The following is a 17566-nucleotide window of genomic DNA, read 5'->3' as shown; positions in this document are numbered from 1 at the left end:
GTCTTTAACGCAACATTCAAATTGTTGCTAATTTATGGCTAGTATCTAGGTCTATATGGGTTTCTAGGGAGGTTAATCTTAGTGGAGTTTGCAGTCGACACATTAAAAAGCAGACAAACACAGAAACAGATAAATAGAGAGACAATTTGAGGATTAAGGGCGAGCAGAAAGGAAGAAGCACACAGTGAGGTAATTCTGCTGACAGACAGTGCACTGCTTGCTGTTTTCTTTTATAGCACTATACTGTACAGTCTGCTCTGATATCGATTGTGCCCATTTCAGCAACACTAGGTATTCAGCGGTGTTGGGGTATCAGCAGTGTAGGGATTTCAGCAGTGTTATAATTTTAGCAGCGCTGGGATTTGGTTGCTAGATGTCCTGCTGCTGACAGTCATGTGTTGGCTCTGGAAGTTCTGAGGCTGTCTAAGGGAGGTGTGTGTGTGTGTGTGTGTGTGTGTGTGTGTGTGTGTGTGTGTGTGTGTGTGTGTGTGTGTGTGTGTGTGTGTGTGTGTGTGTGTGTGTGGTTACACATCCCTTTAATTTGAGCATTTGGGGGTTTGTACAGTATGAAATATCTGCTATATGAATTGATGTGTTGGTGTTGACAGTAAGGGAAACTATTGTTTACTTCATTTAGATCTGTGATTCAGCCACTACACCCAGGCTTGAAGCACCAAGCCAGTAATAATCCGGGACAGGCAAGGGCAGAAGTCAGGTTGGTAACACCCCCTTTCAGGCAATTTAAAATAAAAGTCTAACAGTAATTCAGCCATTTTTGTGAAATATTTTCCTGCTTCATATATTTACTGGCATAAATGTGACATTTTCAATCCTTAGGCATTATGTCACTCTCATGGCAGTGTTATGTTGGTTGTGTGTATGGCTTCCTCAAGTCAAGTGAAAAAGAAATACTGTCTGTTTAACTGAAGCTGGTAGGTTGACGGAGGATGTCTGCACATGTCCTGTTATGTGATTCATCAGCTGGACGCTTTGGGCTACTGTGTGAGTACGCTGACTAAACCCTTAATAGGGCAGCTCAATTCTTGACCATTCATTAAGAGTCACTTCCAACATCAGGGTGCATGCCTTCAGGATGTCGTAAGGTTCTGTATCATATCTATTTGAAATTTTACGGTTGTTAAACCTCTGCAATCTGTAACCTAAAGTAATAGGATAGGGTATCTACAAGATTTGTTGAAGCTCATGATAAGTATTTTTCATCGGACAGTTTGCAATGTCAAACTGAAATGCCATTAATATGGTAACTCATGGGAATCTGCAAGAAAAACATGTTCAGTTCAAGAGGACACCTTCGAATGGGAGTGAAATCCGATTGTGTGCTGAAAGTTTTGAGAGTATAACTCTTTCTGTGATTTTGACAATATCACCATGGAAAAGCATGAGAATAACAAGAATTCTAGACTTACAGTAAAATGTTAAAATGCATTCATTGGAAAAATACATGACTTTATGATTGTATTGTGTGTGGTATATCATCATAAAGTAAATGTAATGTTTTGTGCCACATTTTTTTATATTCCAAATGGGTGTACAACACAGTAACAAATCCCACTAAACTACATATTTACTTACAATAGAAAATGCAATGGCATGGTACCCACTGCTAAAATAGAAAGAGAAACAGTGATGTGACCAAGAAAAATATCTCACAATGTGATTATATGATCGAGTTGAGTCAAAGAGAAACGAACAGAGACAACCTTGTCCATATGAACTGATTTGTGAACTTTTATTACAATTTGTATTTTAAGCATGCTTATTAACTATTTATGAACTAATTAAACAATTCAGGAACCATTTATTATGAGGACATGTAATCATATATACATAATGAATAACAGCTTTATATTGTGCATTAGCTTCAATGTTAACAATTTATGTAATACTGTTTATAAGCAGTTTATAAGCAGACCTTTAAACAAAGTGTTACCTGTTGGACTTGATATGACTACATTAGAAGCACTTACAGTTTGGTCCAAAATTATTGACACCCTTGATAACGATGAATGCCGGTATAAAATAATAATTCAAATACTGAGCTATGTTGTATGCAAAAAAAATTGGTAATCTTATTCATTTATTTACAATTAATCAGAGAAACAGATTTTGGTTAACAACTGATATAATTGTTTTTCTCTCAAAAAGGTAAGGGTCAAAATTATTGACACCCCTGTTTTCAAAACCTTTCAATACCTCACCTTGGGAGGATAACGGCACTGAGACTTCCTCCATACAGAATCTTTCCAGATCCTTGATATCCTTCATCGACACTTATGGACTGCCCTCTTCAATTCAAACCACAGAATCTCAATGGGTTTCAAGTCAGGAGACTGAAATAGTCATTGCAAAATAATGTCTTTGTGGCCAATTAACAATTTATTTGTGGATTTGGCTTGTGCTTATTGTCTTGGTTATCATCCACTTGCGGCCAAGTTTCAGCCTCCTGGCAGAGGCAACCAGGTTTTTACTAAAATGTCTGGGGAACAATTAAGTACCTTACTGTGATTAAAAAATATTAAAATGGCCAAAAATAAACAAAAATAGCTTCTTAGCAAAGAACAATTTCTCAACTAAGAATTTTGAATGGACGGTCTGGGAGTGGTCTGAGTGGGAAGGGAAAAACGGAAATTGAAATGTTATTAGCAGAGAGGTTTGGAACTCTATTTCTTACTGATCTATTCACACATTTACCGTATGGTGATGTCACCATGGAAGGCCAAAACTCCATCCCACAAAAACTGTCATAAAGTTTAGGTGACCTTTTGAAACAGCTCATACACTAAAAGGACATTATCATAATTTTCTCAATTTCCCAGTATTACTCCAACCTCAGAGTGGAAATATAAAACACAGAAAAATGTCCCCCCAAATGCATGTAAATGCCTGGAGTTCGCTAAATGGCATTGGCACTTGGATTGGAACCAGTGCTTTGGTCAGATGACATGAAAATCGAGCTCTTTGGCCCCATACCTACTGTAAAATATGGTGGTGGATCTTTGCTTGTCCTGGGGGCCATTTAAGCATATAACATGCATACAATATAGCTCAATTTTTAAATGATTTATTTTATAGTTGTTTTTTCTCCTCTTTATCAATGGTGTCAATAATTTCCAACTCCACTGTATGCATCTGGGTCCTTTGATCTGCATCAGAGAAAAAAAGCTACATTGCATATAAAATGGTGACAACAGGAAATCACATACTTGAGTCATAACTCTATGATAGATAAGTGATATTAAATATTGGCATACAGTACATTCCTGCAAACCTTACTCACACTGTCTATTCACTGTCCTCTGTCACAGTGTCTTTGAGTCTACGATAGGAAGTGATCCTTCATCCATCCCTGAACTTATGGTGAGTCTAGCTGTGTACTGCCGGAACCTGCAGGATCAACACTCATTTGTGTAGATCTGTGTTCACTGTGTGATGAAAAAATGGTGCAACATGACTGTACGGTCTTTAATTCCAACTTATGAATTTGATCCGATTAAATCGTAAGATATGAAGAGCATGATATAGGTTAATAATGGAACAAAAACAGGAAATTGTTGTCTGTGCTTTCTTATACTGGAGTCTTCAATACAGGGTTATAACTAGGAGTTGGTAACTATTTTTTTGTGTTGAATTAATTATGGCAGTTGGTTTCTTGGAGGTTCAAATATAAGTTAGAGAAAGCACCAGTGGTTTCTTTATTTATGTAACGATAAGATCCTTACATCACTATAAACAAACAATCGTTAAATGTTAACCTCTTTACAAGTATAATCTCTCAAACAAATTACAATTCAACTAGAAGTTAGTAATCATTTACCTGGGTATCTCCTCGTAATGAATGCGCCTACAAAAGAAAGCAACCATATTGACTCCAGTGCATGCCACGGCTCCATGTAACCAAACTCACACACATAAAAGCACACAGATCATCAGTCCTGGGTCAGCTGTGTAAAGTGAATCCTGTCACCTTGCAAAGTGAATATTTTGTATTCATTTGGACGGGACCATGTCCTTTATGACTGGTTCTCTGTTCAGGTAGGTGGCCCAGTAGACCAGGTTAAAACCACTGAAGAGCACAGGGAACATAATCCGGGACATACGGTCGATTTTGCTGACGCTGTTGAAGGTCTTCTTGTTCTGCTCGGGCTTGACCTCTGGCTTGGCCTTGTTGGGGTCAGAGGTGGCACTCTTGGAGATGGTGGGCATACCGCCTTGGTCCTTGATGATGTTTGGAGCGTAGTTTGCCACGGCAACAGCGTAGGCATTGTTCTTCTTCGTGACGGATGCCTCCTTCTTCTGTTGTAGGAGAGAAATAAAATACACATTAGAGATTGGTTGTAATACAATGAGAGACACTACAAGCCAGAGGTAATACTACTATGAAAGCTAACTGATCCTTCAAGTGTTTGATTATTACTAGATCATTGCATCTGTTTTCTCAATACCTCTCACACAGCTAAAAGCTCAGCTCAAGGCCCAATACCCAGACACCATAATGTGTTTGAAATTATTCTTCTGATTTGAAAATGGAGCATCTGTTGTACAGTAGCTATTTCACAGTAATTATGATTCTGCCTGTAACCATCTATGATGTATTACCAAAAAAAAGTGTATAATCTGCTAAATTGCCTGTTAAGCCTTATGGAGTTTCATTTCAATATCAATTTGGATTGAAATGAACAGTAACCTTGAGGTCCTTACGGAGTGTGAATCTCTTTGAGGTCTCATGACCATTCTAATTGGCCTCACTTATCAAATCTGTATTATGGCAGGATATGTCTAACGTTTCAACCAGTTCAGTTATTAATAGTTAAGCTGAAGTAAAAGCACACCCATCACTGTCGCTGTCACATACATTCCTCTGAGTATGTGAGTTGTGGGAAGAAAGTGTAATTATCAAAAAATGTGGCAAAGAAATTAACTTTATATCCTGAATACAAAGTGTTATGTTTGGGGCAAATCCAACACTACACTAAGTACCACTCTTCATTTTTTTATGGGTATGCCTGCATCATGTTATGGGTATGCTTGTCATCGGCAAAGACTAGGGAGTTTAATAGGGGGGAAACGGAATAGAGCTAAGCATAGGCAAAATCCTAGAGGAAAATCTGGTGCAATCTGCTTTCCAACAGACACTGGGAGATTAATTCACCTTTCAGCAGATCAATAACCTAAAACACAAGGCCAAATTTACACTGGAGTTGCCTACCAAGATGACATTGAATGTTCCTGAACTGCCGAGTTACAGTTGACTTAAATCGGCTTGAACATCAATAATTGAAAATGGCTATCTAGCAATAATCAACAACCAACTTGATGTGGCTTGAATAATTTTTATGCAAATATTGAATAATATGCTAATACTGTACAATTCAGCTGTGCAAAGCTCTTAGAAACTTACCCAGAAAGACTCACAGCCATAATCACTGCCAAAGGTGATTCTAATTGTCACGTTCTGACCTTTATTTCCTTTGTTTTGTCATTATTTAGTATGGTCAGGGCGTGAGTTGGGGTGGGCAGTCTGTTTGTTTTTCTATGTTTTGGGTATTTCTATGTTTCGGCCTAGTATGGTTCTCAATCAGAGGCAGGTGTCATTAGTTGTCTGATTGAGAATCATACTTAGGTAGCCTGGGTTTCACTGTGTGTTTGTGGGTGATTGTTCCTGTCTCCGTGTTTGCACCAGATAGTGCTGTTTTAGGTTCACACGTTTCTTGTTTTTGTTAGTCTGTTTATGTGAAGTGCTTTATTAAAGAACCATGAATAGAAACCACGCTGCGTTTTGGTCCGCCTCTCCTTCACCTCAAGAAAACTGTTACACTAATATGTACTGACTCAGGGGTGTGAATACTTATGTAAATTACATATTTCTGTATGAAATGTTCAATACATTTGCAAAAATGTCTAAAAACATGTTTTCACTTTGTCATTATTGGGTACTGTGTGTAGATCGGTGAGAAAAAAAAAATCTATTTAATCCCATTTTGAATTCAGGCTGTAACAACAAAATGTGGAATAAGTCAAGGGGTGTGAATACTTTCTGAAGGCACTGTAACTGTATCAACCATGTCCTACTTGAGAGATCACAGATCATTTGTGCGTTTCACCTCTGCTTTTGAACACCAACATGCTGCTCCTCATCTCATTTTATCTTCCTTTCTTTCATCCCTCCCTCTCTTTTAATAAGGTACCGCTTCAGATGCAATATCTCAACATGGATATTCAGGCAAACACTGAGTATTAGAGAGCCTGGCTTGCTTTGAATATAATATATGTATTTATATGCATCATAGGTAGGTCTTTGCATTTCCTTTACATTTATCTCTGCAATGCCATGGGGCTGTAGAATCTGTACATTAACCGAATGTATGACATTGTTCAGATTTGTATTTGTCTTGACAGCCGTTGTTCACTTGTTCTGCACATACCTCTTATAGCATTACTGAATGAAAACTGCTATTAGTGAGTACAGTACCATGATAAAGATGCAGTGTTAACTCAAATGCAGGATTGCATGTGACATTCAATTTAATGAACAGCAATATAGGACTGTCAGTGGTCAGTGGGGTTGCCCTGGTTACCTTGACGTTGACCACACTTTTGCCGTCCCAGGCCCAACCTCTTTTAGTGAAGTAGTTGACTGTAGCAAACTCGATGAGGGCAGAGAACACAAAGGCGTAGCATACTGCGATGAACCAATCCATGGCCGTGGCGTAGGCCACCTTCGGCAGAGAGTTACGGGCACTGATACTGAGAGTCGTCATAGTGAGCACAGTGGTCACACCTGTGTCATCACAATAAGAGAAACATGATCACCATCTAAATCAAAAATGTTGACAATTCATTTCAATGATTGATACTAGTAATTCCATCTGCAGTAAGTGAAGAGTACTGTAGTTTTTTCCTTGTTCACTTGTATTTCCATGTGTAACAGAAAATGGTATTTCCATCCACAATGACAATCGATTATTCATGTGGATGATTCTCTGGTAGGCTAAGTATTCCCACATGTAGTGGCAAACACCTCTATGTGTGTTGAATGAAGCATTCTTTCAAGATGTAACTACTGTGGCTGCTGTTACTGTGAAAACCTGGGGAAAACTCCTCACGCACGAGCATTACAAAGCAAATGCCCATCCCCATACCATGCACAAAAATTAGGGCTGTCAAATTAATACAATAATTTAATAGAGTTAATGGCCCTAAAGAAAGCTTTTTCCACAAATAAAAACTGTGCATTGAGTTGCAGGCATACTCTGCATTGATTGGGGACGGAAACACAAAATTAGACGGTTTTAATTTCATTTTCACAGTAAACACAAGTCACTAACATACAGCTTATTAACACTCCCGATGGTTAAGTAAGCCTACTCCATCTTATCAATATTCTTGAAGTGACACACACACAAACACAGCTTTAAGTACTGTTAAGGCTTCAAACATTCTAAATGAGTGTGACTATAGGAAAAAAGAGCGGGCTCTATGGATACAAAGTACAAAGAGCTTTTAAACTTGTCTAACAATGTTATGAAAGCACTGTTACCATCTGTACTGTTCAGATAACTTTACACCCATAGGCCTATACACTCTCCCGCCTACACCCTCCTCTCGCTCTTGCCGGGCAAGTACATTTTGCATGGCTCAGTGCCCGGGGTGAGCGGAGTTTGAACATTTTAGGCCATTCCGTTGGTCCTTCAGAAATCTCCATTCACCCAGGAAACGGGCCAGGCAAATCGAACTCCCACTTAATCCCGTTCTCATACACATCCTCACTTACACACACACAATCATAAACACCCCACTCTTGAATATGCAGCCTACCTTTAAAGCATCTCTTTGAGTAGCCTATTCCTTTTTGTGATGTATTGATGTCTCTACCTTCTTGCCCTTTGTGCTGTTGTCTGTGCCCAATAATGTTTGCACAATGTTTTGTGCTGCTACCATGTTGTGATGCTGCCATGTTGTTGTCGTCATGTTGAAGTCATGTTGTGTTGCTACCATGCTGTGTTGTTTTCTTAGGTCTCTCTTTATGTTATGTTGTGGTGTCTCTTGTCATGATGTGTGTTTTGTCCTAAAAAAAAAGGTTTTATCCAAGTCCCCGTTCCCGCAGGAAGCCTTTTGCCTTTTGGTTGGCCGTCATTGTAAATAAGAATACCTGGTTAAATAATGTTTAAATAAAAAATTAAATGTCAATTCTTCCTGTGGTCAAGTAACATAACTAGCTAGCTAAATATATTTTGTTATCAAACCCCCAAAAATAGTGGCTCGCAAGTGGCCCGTGACTTGCGCACAAATCTGCGGCAGAAAGAAAAACAGCTCTGGTAATATTGGGCATCATTTTTAAATGATTTTGGCTAGAGGCACAAGGTCTTCTGAGATGTAAAGGGGTTTCATGTTAAGGCGCAAGCATTGACTAGGTCATGTCTAGATGGGGTACAATTTGTCAAAAGTAGTTTTTAGATAACCCTACGTTATTTACCCTGCTGCATAAATTCTCCAAAACCTAATATGACAAGTCAATTTTGACAAAATATGTGTCCCTTCTAGAAACACCCATTGATCGTAGCTGTGTTAAGTGTTGTGTTTTGCGCTTAAAAAGGGTCCGTGCGGAAACATGTGCACTTACGCCTTGATCACACCGACAGCATCATTGCATTTTACTACACCCTAAGTACATTCATTTCCAATGGACCGCTGTGTTTGCCTTGCAGCATTGCATTGAAGAGGCAGTTGCAGTTCGTTCTGTGTGGTGCATACGTTGGATTTATCGAATGTATTCATCAAACTGCATGTGTAGACGGCTTGATAGAAATGGTAGCAGAAGTTGAATGTTGATCTTATGTTTCACACATATCTTGATGATGCTGCGTACCATTTTGCGCAAAGACGAAGTTGGTGTGATCGATGCGTTAAGATGCTGTGCAGTGAAGATATAAAGATGTGATTAATGGCGTCCCAAAAATGTACGCCGATAAACATGTCACGAGTTAAACGCGTTATTAACGCGTTTACTTTGACAGTCCTAACAAAAATAGTCTTTATATAACAGTCCCGATATATAAATAAATATCTGGAAAAATATGTTTTACTGTTCAATATCTCAAGTCAAAGGTGAGCTGTTGTCATGACCTTTTATGATGTCTTGCACATCATTTCTATGATGTGTTTAAGGCATTTCGGCAGTGCAGTTCAAGTAAAGTATTACCAACAAGCTGATATGAAGTACTCGGCATGGTGCATAAAGACTATCAGGTGCTGGAGGACATGCGGGAATCCCACCCTATCAAACCACTCCAATGCTTTGAGAGGATAATGTGTTTTCCTTTTGATGATGCATCACTCCAGACCTGTACTCCTACATACACGGGAATACACACAGAAATAACAAAGACATCCACCATATTTCCTCCGCTTCCTTGAGTTTCCTCGTAAATGATCAATAGGTGTCTCTCCCCCTCAAGTCCCTGCTCTATGAATTCAGTCAAAGCAAATACAAAGCATCTTCCTGTCTCTTTATTAATTGCCTGGCCTCATCATTTTCAGAGAGAAAAAATACACTTTGATTACTGCATTGCAGGTGAAGGTGAGAGGATAAACAAGTCTGGAAAACATGTTTTCCATTGACAATCTACACATTGTCATTGTGTACTCTAAACATGCAGACACAGGCATGTAAATAGACAACGAGTTATCATTTCTTCCTTCAAACCTCTGACTAAGATGACATTGACATTGAAATAATGGGTGTATTTTCCCCACATGGCTGCTGATGGATAGGTTTTTGTGGCTTTTTTTCATTGCATTTGAGGAAACATGAAACTACATCAAACATACCGCAGGCTAAAAGGGTAAAATAACAATCCCCCGATTGCGAGGATAAAACGCCTTGTGGGGATATGCTTTGGAGGCTTGAAGTGGTGACTACATAAATAATTTAACCAGAACACCACCACAGAGCAAGATCTCATAGAACTGAGACAACAAGGAACACAGTTCTAAAAGGAATACTTTTCCTTAGATGGCCTTTGCTGAAAATCTGCATTATAGCGCGATTTATTTCCGATTGAGCCAATATATGCACCGTTTACCGTAAATGCAGTCTCCGCGAACACGAGAACAATGCCTTTACATTTCAATTGCACTACAGCGCAGATCTTCAGTGCTATGGATTGAATCAAGCCCTTAATGTTACAGTGTACTTGTGAGATATTTGTTAGGAGTTTGTCGATCATTGTTTATGTAACTCATTCCTAGCTACCACAGTGTTACAAGTTACAGTGTGCCTTTAAAGAGCAACTGAAGGCAATAAATAAGTTCTCTGGTAGAAAACGGCCAATGTGGCATCGATATTAGTCAGAAACAATTATTGTAGTGTCAAAATGTACTACAAAGTGTAAATAGGATCATTTTCGTCATGAAGTCTCATCCAAAACGGAGATTTGCGAGATAATTACAAAAAAAATTGTTTGTCACAGAATGAAGGGTACCGTAACAGTTTTCCTTGGGTTGGGTTTATTTCAATCCTGCCCACATGCCCACAGCTGGCAGCACCCAAGAAATCATCAATTCGGAGCGCAGCTGCACGGGACCCGATCGTAATGCCCATGGTCCATTTGGTTAGACATTCGATATCCCTATGGGGCTAGTTAGGGACCATCAGTAAAAGTACATTAGACAATCTTTTAAATGTCAATAGCTCCAAATTTCCATGACTTAAACTCAAACCAACTATACATTTTATAAATTAATATGCAAATATTGAAAGCATTTAATGAGACAACTAAAGATATGCAACCTGAACATATTGCGTAATTTATTGACGGTCCCTAACTAGCCACAGAGCTAGGCTATTCAAAGTCAAATCAACTTTCACATGGTCGCACACCAGCCGGCTGAAGCTAATTGGTGAAAGAAGTTGGTTAGCTTGCTAGCTAGTCTAGCCTATTTCCAGACAAGACCTGGTTAGGTTATCTGGAAGGGTGAATGACTAACTGTGTACTGTTTTGGCAGAGCGAATGTACCATCGCTTCCCACGTTCGAACACACAAAAGAGACACCCACATCAAAGCACGCCTCGTTATCACTGGCATTTCATAATGAGGATAATTGAAACCGAGGCTAGATCAGGAGGTTCAGAGCCCCTTTCAAGCATATTCATAACAACTTCATGAAACCTGTTCACTCTTTCAGTGTAGAATGTGCCAAATCCCAATGAAAAAAAGGAGCAGTCGCCACAGTTCTTTGGCCCTTCTAGAAAGCTGGATTTAACAGCTATTATCTGAATATGAAATGTTTAATAACCTTGCATGAATAGCTAGACCAGGGTTTCCCAAGCTCGGGCCTCAGGACACCAAGGGATGCACGTTTTGGTTTTTGCCCTAGCACTACACAGCTGATTCAAATAATAATCTAATCATCAAGCTTTGATCATTTGAATGAGTTTTGTAGTGTAAGGGCAAAAACCAAAACGTGCACTCCTTGGGGTCCTGAGGACCAAGTTTAGGAAATGCTGAGCTAGACTGTCTCAATGAGTGACATACATGAGAATTATCATTGAACATGTTTAGAATAGTTGTATTAATCTGTTTGATACACTAGAAGACTGAGGGAGAATTGTGAACAAATTAAAAGTATAGACAGAAAATCCTGCAGGTGTTGAATTTGTATGGTGAGTTGACCCCAAAATGTAAACAATAAGAAAAAGAAAGGACTCATAATATAGAAGTATTCAAAGGAAAACAAATAGATGGATATACTATTTCCTAAAACTTTAGAAACTATTCTACAATAATGTAAACCAACAATGCATATAAAGACAAAACTGCTCAAGTTTTTTTTCATATGTTGTCTGTTATGTTGGCAACCACAGGCATTTAGAGTAACTGATCTTTAATATGCCTGTGGTCTGTGTTTACATTGAGGGCTAAAGTGGTAGTTTGATGTTAAGTCAACTTAAAAGCCATGAATTTGCTCCTCTAAAAGGCCTATTAAAAACTATTCCAGTTCCCTTAATGTTAAACCATTCAACTGATACAGAACATAATCTTCATGTCATTAAGGTTGTGAATACACTGACTGGCTCAGAATACATGGAACTCCAATGCATAATTAGCGCTGATTAAATTAGGGGAATCTACATTATGGGTCAGACGGAGAGAGTGTATAAAAGCCCCAGTTTAGAGACCGACAGGTCCCTGACATTTCCAAATAGGATATAAGGGACTGGGCTTTTATTAATTTTTTCTGTGGGTCGACTGGGCTTCTTGTGATAAGCATGCTGTGATGCTCTGATAGCGTTAGCCTGTCAGATGTAACACTCCTGCTCAGGGATAGGAGCGTATGTGCAGCATGTGACTTACTGTATCTGACCATTTGACCAAGCTGTTATTTAAGAGCAGGTGTTTGGCCTGACTGTAGAGTAACAGGTGTTTGAACTAGCTATGGTGGAATGCATTTTATCTGACAAGGGCTGATTGACTAGAAAAATGTAACATATGACGTGTTTGACTTGACCATCAATATGTTTGACCTGAACATTGAGGAGCACTCTCAACCACTAAGGAGCAGAGACTCCCAGTGGAATAATAGGTTTTACTTGACTACATAGGCAAACATGTTCAGCCTGACTAAAGACAAAATCACATATGAGACGTTGCAAACATGGCACCGTTGTGGTAGTATTCGCTATTTGCTGTGATCAAGTAATTGTGTGAGAAAGTGCTTACCAAAGACAGTTCTGGCGGGTACAGACTCTCGGTTGAGCCAGAAGGAGACCTGGGAGAGGATGACGGTCATGATGCAGGGCAGGTAAGTCTGGATCACAAAGTAGCCAATCTTCCTCTTCAGGTGGAAGTGGGCTGTCATGACGGTGTACTCACCTACAGACAGGGAAGAAGCAGAACAAATACAGGTGAGAGTGTGGTGTGCTAATTGTATTTTTTTATTTTTTGGTTCAGGAGATTGTTGTCTCTGCTTGGTGTCGCTGCTCAGATCCAATAATGGGTACTGGTGTAGACTCATCAACTAGAAAACACACACTCACAGGTTACTATTACTTGTGAGTGTGGGTTTTCATTTTCCAGTTGATGTTTCCTTTCCAACCCTTCACCGAAATACTTTTCTTTAAAATACTATTTGATTCGAGCACACCATTTTTTTGATTATTCTGGTCTAGACTCACCTGTGCTTGATTTAATGGTCTCTGTCCCGACAGTTTGGCCCTGAAGGTGATACTGGTTCAGTCTGGATCCATCTCCTGCTACCTCCACTGACGCTGATGCATTTCGAGTCCAAATGTACGTCACTTCAGCCATTGTGTAAGCATCTGCAGAAAGTAATACAGGTCAATAAGTCTGCACAATAAGTCTGGCGCAACAGCTGATTGGCAAATGTACTGTAAATTGATTAATTGTAAATGTGACTAAACTAAACAAAATAAGAAGAAACTGTACTATGAAACAAAGATCAATTATATAAAGGATGATAATAAAAAGTTTTGGAGCACATTAAAAGAAATTTGGGGCAAAAAGGCGAACTCAGCTACATACTGTACTTCATTGAATCAGATAGCTCATTCATCACAAAACCCTCTGATATTGCCAACTACTTTAATGACTTTTTCATTGGCAAGATTAGCAAACTTAGGCATGACATGCCAACAACAAACTCTGAACCTTCAAAGCCAAACATAGCCATCCAAATACACCTCTGCTGTCTTCAACCAGGATCTCAGCGATCACTGCCTCATTGCCTGCGTCCGTAATGGGTCTGCGGTCAAGCGACCATCACTCATTACTGTCTCCCTAAAACACTTCAGCATGCAGGGCTTTCTAAATTGACCTGGCCCGGGTATCCTAGAAGGATATTGACCCTATTCTGTCAGTAGAGGATGCCTGGTTATTCTTTAAAAGGACTTTCCTCACCATCTTAAATAAGGATGCCCCATACAAAAAAGTTAGAACCAGGAACAGATATAGCCCTTGGTTCACTCCAGACCTGACTGCCCTTGACCAGCACAAAAACATCCTGTGGCACACGGCATTAGCATCGAATAGCCCCTGCCATATACAACTTTTCGGGGAAGTTAGGAACCATTATACACAGGTAGTTAGGAAAGCAAAGGCTAGCTTTTTCAAACAGAAATTTGCATCCTGTAGCACTAACTCCAAAAAGTTCTGGGACACTAGAGTCCATGGAGAATAAGAGCACCTCCTCCCAGCTGCCCACTGCACTGAGGCTAGGAAACACTGTCACCACCGATAAATTCGCGAAAATTGAGAATTTCAATAAGCATTTTTCTACGGCTGGCCATGCCTTCCACCTGGCTACCCCTACCCCAGTCAACAGCCCTGCACCCCTCACTGCAACTTGCCCAAGCCTCCCCCATTTCTCCTTCACCCAAATCCAGATAGCTGATGTTCTGAAAGAGCTGCAAAATTTGTGCCACTAGCAGGGCTAGACAATCTGGACCCTCTCTTGCTAAAATTATCCACCCGAATTGTTGCAACCCATATTACTAGCTTGTTCAACCTCTTTCGTATTGTCTGAGATCCCCAAAGATTGGAAAGCTGCCGCGGTCATCCCCCTCTTCAAAGGCGGAGACACTCTAGACCCAAACTACTACAGACCTATATCTATCCTACCCTGCCTTTCTAAGGTCTTCGAAAGCCAAGTTAACAAACAGATCACCGACCATTTCGAAACCCACCGTACCTTATCTGCTATGCAATCTGGTTTCCGAGCTGGTCATGGGTGCACCTCAGCCACGCTCAAGGTCCTAAACAATATCATAACCGCCATCGATAAGAAACAATACTGTGCAGCCCTATTCATAGACCTGGCCAAGGCTTTCGACTCTGTCAATCACCACATCCTCATCGGTAGACTCGATAGCCTTGGTTTCTCAAATGATTGCCTCGCCTGGTTCACCAACTACTTCTCTGATAGAGTTCAGTGTGTCAAATTGGAGGGCCTGTTGTCCGGGCCTCTGGCAGTCTCTATGGGGGTGCCACAGGGTTCAACTCTCAGGCCGACTCTTTTCTCTGTATACATCAATGATGTCGCTCCTGCTGCTGGTGATTCTCTGATCAACCTCTAAGCAGACGACACCATTCTGTATACTTCTGGCCCTTCTTTGGATACTGTGTTAACTAACCTCCAGATGAGCTTCAATGCCATACAACTCTCCTTCCGTGGCCTCCAACTGCTCTTAAATGCAAGCAAAACTAAATGCATGCTCTTCAACCGATCGCTGCCCACACTTACCCACCCGTCTAGCAACACTGCTCTGGACGGTTCTGACTTAGAATATGTGGACAACTACAAATACCTAGGTGTCTGGTTAGACTGTAAACTATCCTTCCAGACTTACATTAAGCATCCCCAATCAAAAATGAAATCTAGAATTTCGCAACAAAGCAGCCTTCACTCACGCTGCCAAACATACCCTAGTAAAACTGACTATCCTACCGATGTCATTTACAAAATAGCCTCCAACACTCGACTCAGCAAATTGGATGCAGTCTATCACAGTGCCATCCGTTTTGTCACCAAAGCCCCATATACTACCACCACCACTGCGACCTGTATGTTCTCGTTGGCTGGCCCTCGCTTCATATCCGTTGTCAAACCCACTGGCTCCAGGTCATCTATAAGTCGTTGCTAGGTAAAACCCCACCTTATCTCAGCTCGCTGGTCACCATAGCAGCACCCACCCACAGCACGCGCTCCAGCAGGTATATTTCACTGGTCACCCCTAAAGCCAATTTCTCCTGCAACTGCCTTTCCTTCCAGTTCTCTGCTGCCAATGACTGGAATTAACTGCAAAGATCACTGAAGCTGCAGACTCATATCTCCCTCACTAGCTTTAAGTACCAGCTGTCAGAGCAGCTCACAGATCACTGCACATAGCCAATCTGAAAATAGCCCATCCAACTACCTCATCACCATATTGTTATTTATTTTGCTCCTTTGCACACTCATCTTCTGCAAATCTATCACCCCAGTGTTTATTTTGACATACTGTAATAATTTCACCACTATGGCCTATTTATTGCCTCACCCCCTTATCCTACCTCATTTGCACACACTGTATATAGACTATTGTATTATTGACTGTGTTTGTTTATTCCATGTGTAACTCTGTGTTGTTGTTTGTGTCGCACTGCTTTGCTTTATCTTGGCCAGGTCGCAGTTGTAAATGAGAACTTGTTATCAACTAGCCTACCTGGTTAAATAAAGGTGAAATAAAAAAAGATATTTTAAAAAAAATACATAACTGACCAAATTATATTAAATTATGAAAGACAAGCATTGTAATTTTGAATTAGGACCAAGTGAAGAGATAGTACTTTTAAAAACGTATTTTTATTTTCATAATCTAGCCAATTTTGACATTATAGCTGGCCTATTTAATGGGAAACCGCTCAGTTCTTCCTCCAGGACAAGACTCTTGGCAATAAAAGTCAACCTGTGATTAAAGTAAGGGATTTGGTTATTAATTGCATACCTCTCTGGCTGTAACGGTCGTCGTGGAAGAAGGTGAGGACCAAAGCGCAGCGTGGTACTTGTTCATGTTATTTATTTAAACTGAACACTATCAAATAAAGAAACAAAAAGCACAACCGAAACAGCTCCGCCAGGTGCAAAACACACTAAACAGAAAATAATCACCCACGAAACACGGGTGGGAAAAGGCTACCTAAGGATGATTCTCAATCAGAGACAACTAAAGACTCCTGCCTCTGATTGAGAACCATACCAGGCCAAACACAAAACACAACATAGAAAAACAAACATAGACAACCCACCCAACTCACGCCCTGACCATACTAAAACAAGGTCAGAATGTGACACTGGCTCCCTGTTGCTGTGCGTGCCGTGCCACCTTTGAAATGCCGGAGTTAGATATGCCGGCTTCAGTAACAAGGAAATCCTTGCTCTTTTAGCACATCATTATCACTGGTGCCTCAATATAAGTAGTATAATAAAAAATCCACATCAAAATACGTCAGTTTACGCTAGAGATATGTTTTTTTGCATCATCTGCGAAGGTAGACAAAACCACAGCGGTGTTTGACAGACCATGAAACATCCCGACAATCGCTATAGCATTTCACTCTATGGAAAGGGGAGATTCTCACAAACACTATGGTGTTCTCCATTTTGCTCTATAACCCCCACAAGTGTGACAGAGTCGTCTGAAGGTAACCATACCGGTTAAAATTTGTTATGGAATTTTGGAGGTCATTTTGTGCCTAACAAAAGGGGTTATGTGTAAAAAAAATAAAAAATAAAGTATATATAATTAAGTATAGGACAGATACTTCAAACCCTTATTCCTCATTATCTTTTTTTCCATTTATGGATGTGTTATTTGTGGCGGCAGGTAGCCCAGTGGTTAGAGCGTTGGGCCAGTAACCAAAAGTTTGCTAGATCAAATTCCTGAGCTGACAAGGTAAAACATCTGTTGTTCTACCCCTGAACAAGGCAGTTAACCTGCTGTTCCTAGGCTATTATTGTAAATAAGATTTTTTCTTAAATGACTTGCCTA

The 17566-nt window shown here is 40.1% G+C and overlaps 1 protein-coding gene across 2 annotated transcripts in view; it reads right to left on the bottom strand.

Moving 5' to 3' along the window:
- Nucleotides 1-1722: 1722 nt before the first annotated feature.
- Nucleotides 1723-17566, bottom strand: part of LOC110497788 (gamma-aminobutyric acid receptor subunit alpha-2) — a 40414-nt gene continuing 24570 nt past the window's right edge. For both annotated transcript variants that reach the window (XM_021574152.3, XM_090211150.1), the window contains exons 7-10: nucleotides 13196-13339; nucleotides 12741-12893; nucleotides 6597-6799; nucleotides 1723-4314 (exon numbers count right to left, since the gene is read on the bottom strand). In XM_021574152.3, coding sequence (XP_021429827.1) covers nucleotides 4009-4314; nucleotides 6597-6799; nucleotides 12741-12893; nucleotides 13196-13339 — 806 coding nt within the window. In that variant the 3' untranslated portion in view covers nucleotides 1723-4008. The remainder of the gene's footprint in view (nucleotides 4315-6596; nucleotides 6800-12740; nucleotides 12894-13195; nucleotides 13340-17566) is intronic.

Source organism: Oncorhynchus mykiss, chromosome 19 (assembly GCF_057628025.1).
Source record: "Oncorhynchus mykiss isolate SJ-2025 chromosome 19, ASM5762802v1, whole genome shotgun sequence".
NCBI lineage: Eukaryota > Metazoa > Chordata > Actinopteri > Salmoniformes > Salmonidae > Oncorhynchus > Oncorhynchus mykiss.
The sequence above is the reverse complement of the archived record's forward strand: the minus strand, read 5'-3'. Positions and strand labels throughout refer to the sequence as shown.